The sequence below is a fragment of the Leuciscus leuciscus genome (genome assembly GCF_965113295.1).
Source record: "Leuciscus leuciscus genome assembly, chromosome: 9".
Classification (NCBI taxonomy): Eukaryota; Metazoa; Chordata; class Actinopteri; order Cypriniformes; family Leuciscidae; genus Leuciscus; species Leuciscus leuciscus.
In genome coordinates, this window is record NC_138733.1 from 42,163,941 (window position 1) to 42,178,082 (window position 14,142).

Consider the following 14,142-nt stretch of genomic DNA (forward strand, 5'->3'; position numbering starts at 1 on the left):
GGAAGCGCGTTTCGGAAATGTAGTTTTGTCCCTCTCGGCTCACCGTAGAACAGGAAGCAAGCTGTTTCACAAGCAGCCGGTCGGCGTGACTTTGAGCTCATGTGTGTGTGTGTGACACCAGAGTAAACACACTACTCACACACATCTACTGTAACTCAACATGCGGCTTCTGAGAGCAGCGACAGCTTTAACTCGACTACACCCGCACGAGCCCGGACACGGCACTGTAAAACAGGTGTGTGTATGAACACACACACACACACACACACACACACACACACACACACACACACACACACACACACACACACACATTCTGCATATTAGCTGTCTGTCTGATCGCGCGCGCGCATGTGTGTGTGTCTCTCTCTGATCATGTCTGTCTGATCATGTGTGTGTGTGTGTGTGTGTGTGTGTGTGTCTCTGATCATGTGTGTGTGTGTGTGTGTGTGTGTGTGTGTGTGTGTGTGTGTGTGTGTGTGTGTGTGTGTGTGTGTGTGTCTCTGATCATGTCTCTCTCTCTCTGTGTGTGTGTGTGTGTGTGTGTGTGTGTGTGTCTCTGAGTGTCTCTGATCATGTGTGTGTGTGTGTGTGTGTCTCTGATCGTGTGTGTGTGTGTGTGTGTGTGTGTGTCTCTGATCATGTCTCTCTCTCTCTCTGTGTGTCTCTCTGATCATGTCTGTGTGTGTGTGTGTGTGTGTCTGATCATGTCTCTCTCTGTGTGTGTGTGTGTGTGTGTGTGTGTGTGTGTGTGTGTGTGTGTGTGTGAGTGTCTGATCATGTCTCTCTGTGTGTGTGTGTGTGTGTGTGTGTGTCTCTGATCATGTCTCTCTCTGTGTGTGTGTGTGTGTGTGTGTGTGTGTGTGTCTCTGATCATGTCTCTCTCTCTGTGTGTGTGTGTCTCTGATCATGTCTTTCTCTCTCTCTCTCTCTCTCTCTCTCTGTGTGTGTGTGTGTGTGTGTCTCTGATCATTCTGTGTGTGTCTCTCTGATCATGTCTGTGTGTGTGTGTGTGTGTGTGTGTGTGTGTGTGTGTGTGTCTCTGATCATGTCTCTCTCTCTCTGTGTGTGTGTGTGTGTGTGTGTCTGATCATGTGTGTGTGTGTGTGTGTGTCTCAGGTGTTGATCCGCTGCTGAGTTCTGTGTATGTATGTGTGTGTGTGTCTCTGATCATGTGTGTGTGTGTGTCTCAGGTGTTGATCCGCTGCTGTGTTCTGTGTGTGTGTGTGTGTGTGTGTGTGTGTGTGTGTGTGTGTGTGTGTGTGTGTGTGTGTGTGTGTGTGTGTGTGTCTGATCATGTGTGTGTGTGTGTGTCTCAGGTGTTGATCCGCTGCTGTGTTCTGTGTATGTATGTGTGTGTGTGTCTCTGATCATGTGTGTGTGTGTCTCAGGTGTTGATCCGCTACTGTTCTGTGTGTGTGTGTGTGTGTGTGTCTCTGATCATGTGTGTGTGTGTGTGTGTGTGTCTCAGGTGTTGATCCGCTGCTGTCGCTCGTGCTCGAATGGCTTCGCCCCGAACGAGCGGATCCGGAACATCGGCATCTCTGCACACATCGACTCGGGGAAGACCACACTGACGGAGCGTGTGCTGTACTACACCGGCCGGATCGCGGAGATGCACGAGGTGAGCCTCGCTAAACACCCAGCTGTCTTCAAAGGTCATGTATTATGCCCCTTTTCACAAGATGTAATATAAATCTATATGGTGTCTCCAGAATGTGTCTCAAAATCCCCTCCAGATCATTTATTACAGCTTGTCAAAGTTGCCGCTTAATGGGTGTGAGCAAAAAAGCGTTGTTTTTGTGTGTGTGTGTCCCTTTAAATGCAAATGATCTGCAGAATCTCAGCTTCAGATACTCCAGCAATAACAAAACACACCAGTCTCAGTCGTCCCGAATCTCAGAATAACCAGTAGCGAGTGCAGCCTCACGGAGAGACTCAGGAAGAGTTTCACTTTTAGACGTTTCTGAATGGTTAGTGGAAACATTTATGTATTTGGTCACTGTTGTCGCTTGCGAAACCAAATGGAGTGGCTGTGGGTGTAAACGTGCAGATTAAGGGCCGGTAATATTATAATAAACATCCTCTTCATACGTCAGAAGGAGAACGAAATCAGTTCGGCTTATTTTCTCACATGCTTGCGGAGAAAGGCTTGCCTAAACAAAGTTACTGGGTTTCACTTTACATGTTTTCTGGGTTGGCAGAAGCACCGGGGACCCGATTATAGCACTTACACACAGAAAAAGTCAGATTTTCATGATATGTCCCCTTTAAATGCAGCTGAGAACGCTCTGACAAGGTTCTCCAGAAGTACCCTTCTCCCTGTAACGTCTTCATAACGTGTCCTCCTGTCAGGTGAGAGGGAAGGATGGAGTGGGGGCGATCATGGACTCGATGGAGTTGGAGAGACAGAGAGGAATCACGATCCAGTCCGCCGCCACCTTCACCATGTGGAAACATCACAACATCAACATCATCGACACGCCAGGTGACCCTCCATCTCTGAGGAGAAACAGGGCTCATGTTAGCTAGGACACCACACACTCGCTCCTGCCGTCTGAAACACTTCTGCTTATAGAATTTGAAATTAACTTTAACTGTAAATTAGTAAATAAGATGAAAATTAAAATAGATAATGTTATGGAATGTGTTACAGTGGAAATAATGGTAAAGAAAGATCCTGGTAAGCTGTATATATAGGGCTCCAGGGTCATGTATTGATACATTTAACAGCACAATTGTGGAAATGTGTGACATGTCATAGGAAACCTTTGTTTGTGGAGACTTTAACATTGACCTATTGAATGTGCACAAATTACAAAAGCACAGAGACTTTATAGATACTATGTTTAGTTTAAAACCATCAAGAATCACAGCCAATAGTTCTACATTAAATGACAATATCTTTACAAATGCAGTTGACAGTAGAATAGAAAGATAATAAACTACTCCTAAACGAGATAAGTCAAGTCAAGATAAGTGATCATCTCCCTGTCTTTACTACACTGCAACACTTTTCTCAGAGTAAAGATGCAAAGAAACAAGAAGCATATAGTCTAAGACGACTCAAAACAGCAACATCCATAAAAGCCTTTAAACAAGCATTAAAAAGTCTACTTAACTAATGATCCAAATGAATCTTATGAAAAATTATTGTCTATTTCTATCCACCTATTCAACAAATATTGTCCTGTGCGCATACACAAGCAGTCAAAGTATGAAGCCAAACCCTGGATCACTAAAGGACTACAAAAAGAAAAATCTCCTATATAAACATTTTTTAGAAAAAGAGAACAAAGGAAGCCGAACTCAAATATAAACAACAAGCTAGTAAACATGTTAAGGAAAACCAAAAAGGACTATTATAATAATATACTAGAGCAATATTAAAGAGACTTGGAAGAGACTAAATAGTGCAATCAAAGGAAACACTAAGAAAAGCGAATATCCAAAATACTTCACAAATCATTTGAAAACTATAACCGAGCCAATCGATATTGCTAATGAATTTTAATAGTTATTTTGTACATTTAGGAGCCAATCTAGCAAACAATACTGTGCAACCAGAATTAAAAGCAGGTGTGGATGTTGACATAATTAAATAAAAAAACTAGCTCAATATTTCTAAAGTCAGAAGAAGAAAATTAACTAATAAATACAATAAATAAATAAATATAAAATAAAATCTGCAGATGTTAATGATATAGACATGGCACTAGTTAAGGACGTTTGTTGTAAAACCATTAACCTATATTTTCAACTTATCTCTCAAAACTGGTGTTTTTCCGGACAGCATGAAAATAGCTGAAGTCCTCCCCATCTACAAATATGGTGACCGCCATTCACTCTCAAACTATAGACCAATAGTATAGTGACTAAAGTATTTGAAATAAGACTTGACAGTTTCATTAAAAAATATATAAACCATTAAATGATCATCAAAATGTCTTCCAAGCAGAGCGATCCACAGAAACAGCTGTAATAGAGCTGGTGGGAAAACTGACCTCTGCAATAGATAATAAAAATTACTCAGTCGGATTTGAAGAAAGCATTCGACACCTTCGATCACAAAATATTGTTAAAAAAACCCGCATCGGGGCGTTGCACAAAGATGGATTAGTGAGTTTCTCAGGAATAGATTTCAGTGTGTGCAGTTCACCACTGACAGGTCACAGCTCCAGAGGGTCACATGTGGAGTACCTCAGGGCTCAGTCCTGGGACCAAAGCTGTTCATATTATATATTAATGACATTTGTAATGTGTCTACTCAATTATATTGCGTCTTATCTGCAGATGATACAACTCTATTTTGTTTACGATCATCAAAATTTGGGACAGCTTCTGGACACAGTGGAAGCAGAAATTATAAAACATTAAAAAAATGGTTCGATGTTAATAAATTGTCATTAAATATAAATAAAACATAAAAATAAAAAATAAATACAAATGTCCAGATCAGAATTGAAATGACTGAACTAGAAATGGTAAGTGAAACATTATTGTTTTCACTTACATTTAAAGTGTTTTTAAACATCTGAAGTGTCATTATTGACCACAAGCTCAGTTGGAAATCCCACATAACCTACATAAAGTCAAAAACTTCATAAACTCTGGCTATCCTGTCCAAAATAAAACACATTCTTGATTCAAAGGCCCTAAACATACTGTACCAGTCTCTAATAGTGCCATACATGACATATTGCATAGAGATCTGGGGAAATGCATACGAAACAACAATAAAACCAGCTGTTATTCTGCAAAAAACACAGATTATTATCACCCAACAAACAAGCTATTCATAATGAATATTCATTTAATGACTTCGTAGAATATAAAATAGCCAAAATAATGTTTAAAATAATAAATTTCAGATGAAATCTCCTGCTTATGAGCTCAGAGGAACAGTTGTGTTCAGTAATCCACAGATCAGAGCCAGCGTCACACAGAGATGTCTGTCTGTTCACGGGGTTAACCTGTGGAATAGTCTGATGATGAACTGAAAACATGTAAATCCATTGGTATCTTTGAGAATTTTTTTTTTTTTAAATTACATTATTCAAAGCTGAATGAATTTAGCTTCTTTTTCTTTTAGTCGTTCTTTATGTACGCAAGATGGTTTTGGTGTTTTGGTGTTGTGTGTAAAATAAATGAAATGTAAAAAGGATCGGCACAATAAGCATAAGCTTCAGCCGACACCTTTTCGGTCAAGAAACTTTTTTTCTTTGAAAAATATTGTTTACACTGTAATTTAATTTTCGTTTCTATTTTTGCTTGTGAATTTTTTTCTTTTTTTTCTTTTCTTTTGAAGGAGACCGAAATAAACTAAAGTAACTATATATATCATAAAATTTGTATTTCATAGATTAATTTCTTATTCAAACAAAATCCTGTCATCCGGCCATTTCCAGCTCCCCCTCTCATCCTCATCCTTTTAGGTGAACCGATCAATACAGTTCAAAGAACATCCAAATAATGCAGGATGTTGGGAAATAATAATGTCTTTTCTAACCAAATGCTTTTTAATCTCCGCTGTTTCTTCAATGCTAATAAACAAGCGCGCTGTTATTTGTGGTGACGTGTGTTCAAGTTAGCCAGATCTGAGCAGATTCTGTGCATTACGCTGTGTTTAATACATCATGATGACTCATGAGTTTAGTGTTTGTGCTAAATCTGGGCAGATTTGTCTTACACAAACTTCTCCAACAAAGTGAGTGAACAAAATAACTCTCTAAATTGGCAGAGTTACTCGCCATAGTTGATTTATACCCGCATTTGGGGGGTGTTAATCTCAAACCCTGGTTGTGGTAACAGCGTTTGGTGTGTGTGTGTGTGTGTTGTCCAGGTCACGTGGACTTCACCATCGAGGTGGAGCGGGCCCTGCGTGTGCTGGACGGGGCCGTGCTGGTGCTGTGTGCGGTCGGGGGGGTGCAGTGTCAGACCATGACCGTCAACCGGCAGATGAAGCGCTACAGCGTGCCCTTCCTCACCTTCATCAACAAACTGGACCGGCAGGGGGCCAATCCGAGCCGAGCGCTGCAGCAGCTCAGGTGATGCGCCGTCAGAGGTCACAGGTCACGGGACAAATCTTGTGGAAAATTAACATCCTGTCATCCCAACCCATGTGACTTTCGTTCATCTTCAGAACACAAATGAAGATGTATTTAATGAAACCTGAGAGATTTATGTCCCTCTTTTGAAGGTCTATTCACCCAAAACTTTACTTTAGGCTTTTATTCGCATGTAAAATTGATCATAGCACATATATAAAGCACATCAGATATGATAAGCAGAAGCTCAAACGTACTTGCTCGGGGCGCACCAGAACAAACCTTATTGGTTCCATTAAAGATCTGTGCATTTGCGTTTCAAAGATGAACTAAAGTCTTGTGTTTTGAAGGAAATAATGGTGAGGAAATTTAATTGGGCAGTCAGACAGATGGATATATATATATACTGCACTCACACTTACATGTAAATAATGATAATATATTAATTGAGCTCTCTTTCACATCTTCTTGCGCTTGAACGGACATATTTACACAAAATGATCCTAGTAAACAGTGAAAATAAATAGTTGAGAAATAAAATGCATGTGTAATGGTCTATTGGATCTGTGCATTAGCTCTTAAAGTGACAACAGCCTAATATTCCTGTTGCTTTCTGTGTTTAGATCAAAGTATAAAAATATATTGTGATTTGATGTAATGATCAAACAACAAAGGACAAAGAAAAAAATCACTCACTGCTTTTGGCTGAAAAACTTGCACCTTTAATAAGGATTCATCTGTTTATTTTATACAGTCAAGATCCCGCATTACTATTTTACATTTGATTATTGATTTTCTCCACCTATTACTGTTAGACTTGCCTTAGAAACATGAACAGCAGTGTTTATTTTATTTGTATGTTTGTTTTACTGTTTTTGTGCTATTGCTCGTAATTTGATTTTGTTATTATTTTATTACTGACAGTTTAACAATATTTTATATTTAGTTAATTGAGTTAGATTAGTAGTTTTTGGTGTCACAACCTTATATATCAACTCAAGGTTATGGGTCAAAAACACAAAAAAGACAATAACTATGCATATTTATTTTTTTGTGGTGGGGTCAGTAGAAACATTTCTTGGCGTTGAACTCTAGATGGCACAGGCTGACGGTCCTTTACATGCAATCTACAAGCAATGACATCATTACGGCATGGCACAAGCTGATTGGCTCAGCTGATCCTGCAGCCAATGAGATGCTTGCTCAGCGTTTCAATAGTCTGGTTGAGTGTTTGCTGTAGGATAGTGTGCTGTTCCTCTGAAGCCCTCCTCCTCCCCAGCTCCACCTGCCTAGATCTGATACAGCACTGATGAATGTCTGTTAATGCTGCAGATCTTACAGGCTCTCAGTAAGGTTGTTTTATTTTCTCCGGCAGGACTAAACTGAATCAAAATGCAGCGTTTGTCAACATTCCCATCGGGCTGGAGGGAAATCTGCAAGGCATCGTGGATCTGATCGAGGAGCGCAGCATCTTCTTCGACGGCCCTTTCGGGTAGAGCATGAGTTTGGTGTTGTGTAACTGGAGACGTGCTGCCGATCACATGGTTTCTCATCATCTGTGTGTTTCTCGTTTGGCTGAAGCCAGAGCATCCGCTTTGCCGAGATCCCGGCGGAGATGCGGTCCGAGGCGTCCGACCGCAGACAGGAGCTGGTGGAGTGTGTGGCCAACGCCGACGAGACGCTCGGAGAGATGTTTCTGGAGGAGAGAGTTCCCACTGTGGACGACCTCAAGGTCTGTCTGCTTCCTACACACACTTTACTTTACTCTGTCCTTGTTCCAGTGTGATTAACAAGTAATGCTAAGGTTTAAGGTTAGTTGTGATGAGCTTGTAATTGTGCATAATTTACTGTTATGTAGGGGTGCAGCGGATCGCAGTTGATCGTGACCCGTACGGATCGGCTGCCCCACGGTTCGGCTCGCATGTGACTCGCGGATTAACTGCTAAATCTAACCGTCATAGAGTGAAAGTTTATCATTTGGATAGGCCTGTCGCGATAATTAAATAACCGTCTGATCGCGATTATTTGATCTAACCGCGATTGTTGCGCTCTTTTATAGACCTACGGCACAAGGGGGAGTCATGAACCAAAATAAATAGACAAGCAGTCAAGCACTAATTACGTTTTCTAGCAATATATTCAAAGTCATCTGAAGCCATTCCATAGCTTAATGTGAGGGACAGTAGTATATTTACATTGTTAAATTAAAGTTCACAAACTCGTCTGCAGCTGTCAATCATTCCGTTCAGCATTCAAACAGCGCGCGTCGTCCGGTTACGACAGGATACACGGTAAAACTTTCTCCAATGTGACATTGACGTTATAATGCTTGATCTGTAGATAAAGGGCTGTGGATTTGCATAAAATGACTTTATTTTGCTGGAGTTTTTTGCTGTTTCTAAATGACTCGCTCGCTACCGTGTGCCTACACAGCACAAGGACAATGAATTGGCATCAGACGCAAAATAACTGGAGTTTAAAACTGTGAAGAAACAAATGATCAATAAACTGTTGGACTGATATACACTAGGATTTGTGCCCTCGACATTTCTTCGCTTTGTGCCGTGAACTTTTAAATGCGCACTTGTGCATCGCTGCGACTCCATGTTGCATTAAGCACATCATTCTGCACCCGCGATGCGCATACGCGCTTTGTTCCGCTCTGTTTTGAAGCGTATCATATTATCATGGTTTGTGCACATTTGTTTTTATTAACATGTTTAGATTTTATTAAATTACTGTGCAGATGTTTTCAAAAATTACTTTTTGCTGCTGATTTATACACTCACTAAGTTTAATAAACAAATTGTCATAGCTATTGAATATAGCCTATTTATTTAATATTTAAAGGTGTTAACTGTAAACTTACACTGCAAAATGATAACTTACAAAGGATTAAATTCATCACAATTATTTAATGAATGAAGCACAAAGCCCTAAAACAGACAATTAATCAGCATAATTGCCAAAGCCCTAACACAGACAATTAATCGTCAAAGCCCTAAAACTGACAATTAATCGTCATAACCGCAATTATTTTTTAGACAATTAATCGTCAGCCGAATTTCATAATCGTGACAGGCCTACATTTGGACGCGTTTTGTCTTGTCAATTTACATAGAGAGAGAGAGAGAGAGAGAGAGAGAGTTTCCTTGCCCTTGAACGGACACATACGCACAAAATGTCTAAATATCTGCCTCTGCAAGAGTTCTCTCGGGTCTGAGTGACAGCAGCCTAATTCAGTCTTAAAGTGACAGAAGCCTAATATTCCTGCTGTTTCCTGTGTCATTAATGCTAATAAAACAACAAACACAGCTTTAACAAAGATGAAACTGTATTTAATGTCTACATTGAACAAATAGTGTTATTTTACATTTAGGCTTAATTATTAACTTATGTTCCTGAATATACCTTATTTAGTTTCTTCTCTGCCTGTAATTTGTGTATTTGTTCTTATTTTATTACTGACTGTTCACTTTAATCTTCATCTTTAATAATGTGTGAACTTTATCAGTTAGGGTAGTAGTTTTTGATTCGGTATCAAAGTGCTTTAAGTGAGATTTAAGTAATAAATGAAAAGCAAAGTTACATTTAAAGTTACTTAAATTTGTTCTTAAATACAATGTGTGTGTATTTATATATACAAAATAATTATACACAGTACACACACATATATTACGTAAACACAAACTTTTATTTTGGATGCGATTAATCACGATTAATCGTTGCCTAGCACTTATGTGTGTGATCCGTTGCACCACTACTGTATTAAGTATGTTTAACGTGTGTAACAAAGACATAAAGTGGTACCCAGCATCCTCATCTAAGATTGAACCTCGTAAGTGACCGATTTGAAACTGTATCTCAGCGACACAGTTGATTGGCTGATTTGATGTTTGTAGCACTATCTGTAGTCCTGCTGTGTATGTAGGGGTCTGAAAGCGTGTGTATGCTGATGTTTCAGGCGGCCGTGCGCAGGGTGACGATCAAGCGTGCGTTCACTCCTGTGCTGGTGGGCAGTGCGCTGAAGAACAAAGGAGTTCAACCCCTGTTAGACGCTGTGCTGGAGTATCTGCCCAACCCCACTGAAGTCAGCAACTATGCCATCCTCAACCAGGAGTGAGTGCTGGAGCTGCAGCTAACTGAAACACACCGTTAGACAGAGTTACAGGTGTGTTAATGTGTGTGTGTCGTTTACAGGGAGGCTCGAGAAGGCTCAAAGATTCTGATGGATCCAACAAGAGACGACACTCAGCCCTTTGTTGGCTTGGCCTTCAAACTCGAGGTGAACTTCTGAAGTCAAGTCGTGTGAGCCGCATCGTGTACCTGTGTCAAACCTGTGTCAAACCTGTGTCAAACCTGTGTCAAACCTGTGTCAAACCTGTGTCAAACCTGTGTCAAACCTGTGTCAAACCTGTGTCAAACCTGTGTCAAACCTGTGTCAAACCTGTGTCAAACCTGTGTCAAACCTGTGTCAAACCTGTGTCAAACCTGTGTCAAACCTGTGTCAAACCTGTGTCAAACCTGTGTCAAACCTGTGTCAAACCTGTGTCAAACCTGTGTCAAACCTGTGTCAAACCTGTGTCAAACCTGTGTCAAACCTGTGTCAAACCTGTGTCAAACCTGTGTCTAGCCTGTGTCAAGCCTGTGTCTAGCCTGTGTCTAGCCTGTGTCTAGCCTGTGTCTAGCCTGTGTCTAGCCTGTGTCTAGCCTGTGTCTAGCCTGTGTCTAGCCTGTGTCTAGCCTGTGTCTAGCCTGTGTCTAGCCTGTGTCTAGCCTGTGTCAAACCTGTGTCAAACCTGTGTCAAACCTGTGTCTAGCCTGTGTCTAGCCTGTGTCTAGCCTGTGTCTAGCCTGTGTCTAGCCTGTGTCTAGCCTGTGTCAAACCTGTTTAACGTATTTAATCCGCTTACCCTGTGTTTACCATGTAACTCTGTTTGACCTGTGTTTGACCTGTGTTTGACCTGTGTTTGACCTGTGTTTGACCTGTGTTTGACCTGTTTACCATGTGTTTAATCCGTTTAACCTGTTTTTACCCTGTGTTTGACCTGTGTTTGACCTGTGTTTGACCTGTGTTTGACCTGTGTTTGACCTGTGTTTTGACCTGTTTACCATGTGTTTAATCCGTTTAACCTGTTTTTACCCTGTGTTTGACCTGTTATTCTGCAGGCGGGGCGCTTCGGTCAGCTGACGTACGTGCGTGTGTATCAGGGGTGTCTGAGGAAGACAGAGTACATCTATAACACCCGCACGGCGAAGAGGGTGAGAGTTCAGAGACTCGTGCGACTCCACGCAGACCAGATGGAGGTGAGACATGTTTCTCTCTCAGTGAGACTGTTCAGTTCTTCAGATGGAGGTGAGACTCCGCGTGTTTCTCTCTCACTCGCTATGTTTACATGCAACCAAATAATCCGTTAGTAATCGGATTAACGGCTCCCAACGGCTCCCAATCCCAATGATCCGATCGAGAGAACATGTAAACACTTGATCAGACTGAGAACCGAAACTGAAAGGACTGCACATGTGCAATGATGTAGAAATAGCGTAATGAGATGTTCTTCCTGTTGAATAAAGTGTCTTATAAATGAGTGTCCCGTCATCCTAAAATTCTCCTTCCACTCTTCAGTGTGTGTGAAGTGGAGCAGGACAACGTCCCACCAGTCCTTGTTTCAGATTCTCATCCACAGACGACGGTTTTGGGCATTTTTACAGCGTGATAAATATAAGCAGCGGCACAACGGTTCATATGATCATTCTCTCCAAATTATGACCAGAAATGGATAAATATTAAGTCTGCTGTTTAAAACAAATAAAGAACCAATGCAGGAGAATGGTTATTATGCGCCAACAGCGGGAAACTCTGTATATTTGTGCAGTGTGCGCATGTCAAAAAATATATTCAGATTTGAAGCTTGTGACATAAACGCGCACATCAACCCGATCACGTTCAGCGTTCATGTAAACACTATGCTCAGGTTCATCAGTCGGAATGAATTCAGTCTCATTGAAACAAAAGTTGTGCATGTAAACGAAGCCAGTGAGAGTGTTGAATCAGACTGTTCAGGAGTGTGTGGTGTGTTTCTTGTGTTGTTCAGGATGTAGAGATGGTGTTTGCTGGAGACATCTGTGCCCTGTTTGGCATCGACTGTGCCAGCGGAGACACATTCACTGCCCGCACGAATGCCAACATCTCCATGGTACGTGATCAACCGAGAACAACACACCCTAAACCTGCTCAGAGACACAGGGAATCAGTGATGTGTGAAATATCAGTACAGTTTAAAGGGCATAATGCAGGTTAGAGCCCCCAGTGAGGAACTAGATTTTCTTTAAATATATACTTGATGCGCTATTAATGCAACATTGGTCATGTCATTATATAACCGTACAAGAGCTCTGCCTTTAAAATAAGAGATGTCATCTATAGTAAACTGTGATCAAAGCTGGATTTCTCCAGTTGTCAGACATGATCCTTCAGAAATCATTCTAAATGATGATTTGATACTCAAGAAACATTTATGATTATTATTATGATTATCAATGTTTTGCTGCTATAAATTTTTGTGGAAATCGTCATACACTTAGTTTTTCAGGATTCTTTGAGGAATAGAAAGCTCAAAAGAACAGCATTTCTTTGAAATAGAGTGTTTTTTAAAAAATTATTATTATTGAGTTATGATGGTTTTGATTAATTTTAATTCATTTGCACCCTCCATTTTGTCTGAATTTGAGACCTGGCTTCATTCAGAACTCAGTCTTGTGCAGTAAATGTGCAGTGAACACCATTCTGTTGTGGTATTGGAGCTGATTTCAGTCATTAGTTATACTGTTATAGTGAAAATGAGAATTAATTGTCTTTACGTATTATTGGAATTCTTTTTCTTTCAAATGTGGTGTGAAATGAAACATGACCCCGTGTGTGTGTGTGTGTGTGTGTGTGTGTGTGTGTGTGTGTGTGTGTGTGTGTGTGTGTGTGTGTGTGTGTGTGTGTGTGTGTGTGTGTGTGTGTGTGTGTGTGTGTGTGTGTGTGTGTGTGTGTGTGTGTGTGTGTGTGTGTGTGTGAGATTGATCCAGAACACGCGTTAAGAACATCTGTGTAGTGATGTGAGGAATAATGTGTGTGTTCGCAGGAATCCATCCACGTTCCTGAGGCTGTGATCTCCATGGCCATACGACCCTCCAACAAGGTACAGTATCACTGAAGGACTCGCTCGCTCTCTCTCTCTCTCTGTCCTCATCTATAAGAGTGTGTGATCATCCTCCTCCTCTTCTGTCCTCTAGAACGACACAGACAAGTTCTCCAAGGGCATCAACCGCTTCACCAGGGAAGATCCCACGTTTAGAGTTCACTTCGACACGGAGAGCAAAGAGACCATCATCTCCGGCATGGGAGAGCTGCATCTGGAGATCTACTCACAGGTACACACACACACACAGACCTGGAGATCTACTCACAAGTACAGACACACACACACACACACACACACACACACACACACACACACACACACACACACACACACACACACACCTGGAGATCTACTCACAGGTACACACACACATGCTTCACACGTGAGATTTATCCTGAGGAAGACACTAATGTGTGTGTGTGTGTGTGTTATAGAGGATGGAGAGGGAATACAACTGTCCGTGTGTGATGGGGAAACTGATGTGTGTGTGTGTGTGTGTGTGTGTGTGTGTGTGTGTGTGTGTTATAGAGGATGGAGAGGGAATACAACTGTCCGTGTGTGATGGGGAAACTGATGTGTGTGTGTGTGTTATAGAGGATGGAGAGGGAATATAACTGTCCGTGTGTGTGTGTTATAGAGGATGGAGAGGGAATACAACTGTCCGTGTGTGATGGGGAAACTGATGTGTGTGTGTGTGTTATAGAGGATGGAGAGGGAATATAACTGTCCGTGTGTGTGTGTTATAGAGGATGGAGAGGGAATATAACTGTCCGTGTGTGATGGGGAAACCAAAGGTGGCCTTCAGAGAGACGGTGACCAGCGCTGTGCCGTAAGTCCTGCATTTACACACACATCACACATGAAGAAATCACATTCATATGAAGATCTGATCCTGAACACAGATA

General features: G+C 41.3%; 1 protein-coding gene across 1 annotated transcript in view; it reads left to right on the plus strand.

Annotated features, from left to right (window-relative positions):
- The first annotated feature begins 36 nt into the window (after positions 1–36).
- Positions 37–14,142, plus strand: part of gfm1 (G elongation factor, mitochondrial 1) — a 29,800-nt gene continuing 15,694 nt past the window's right edge. Inside the window, exons 1-13 of the mRNA XM_082179171.1 lie at positions 37–235; positions 1,472–1,624; positions 2,356–2,488; positions 5,843–6,047; positions 7,423–7,539; positions 7,629–7,779; positions 10,012–10,166; positions 10,248–10,332; positions 11,217–11,354; positions 12,143–12,244; positions 13,178–13,234; positions 13,329–13,466; positions 13,984–14,066. Of these exons, the coding sequence (XP_082035297.1) occupies positions 161–235; positions 1,472–1,624; positions 2,356–2,488; positions 5,843–6,047; positions 7,423–7,539; positions 7,629–7,779; positions 10,012–10,166; positions 10,248–10,332; positions 11,217–11,354; positions 12,143–12,244; positions 13,178–13,234; positions 13,329–13,466; positions 13,984–14,066 (1,592 nt within the window). The 5' untranslated portion in view covers positions 37–160. The remainder of the gene's footprint in view (positions 236–1,471; positions 1,625–2,355; positions 2,489–5,842; positions 6,048–7,422; positions 7,540–7,628; positions 7,780–10,011; positions 10,167–10,247; positions 10,333–11,216; positions 11,355–12,142; positions 12,245–13,177; positions 13,235–13,328; positions 13,467–13,983; positions 14,067–14,142) is intronic.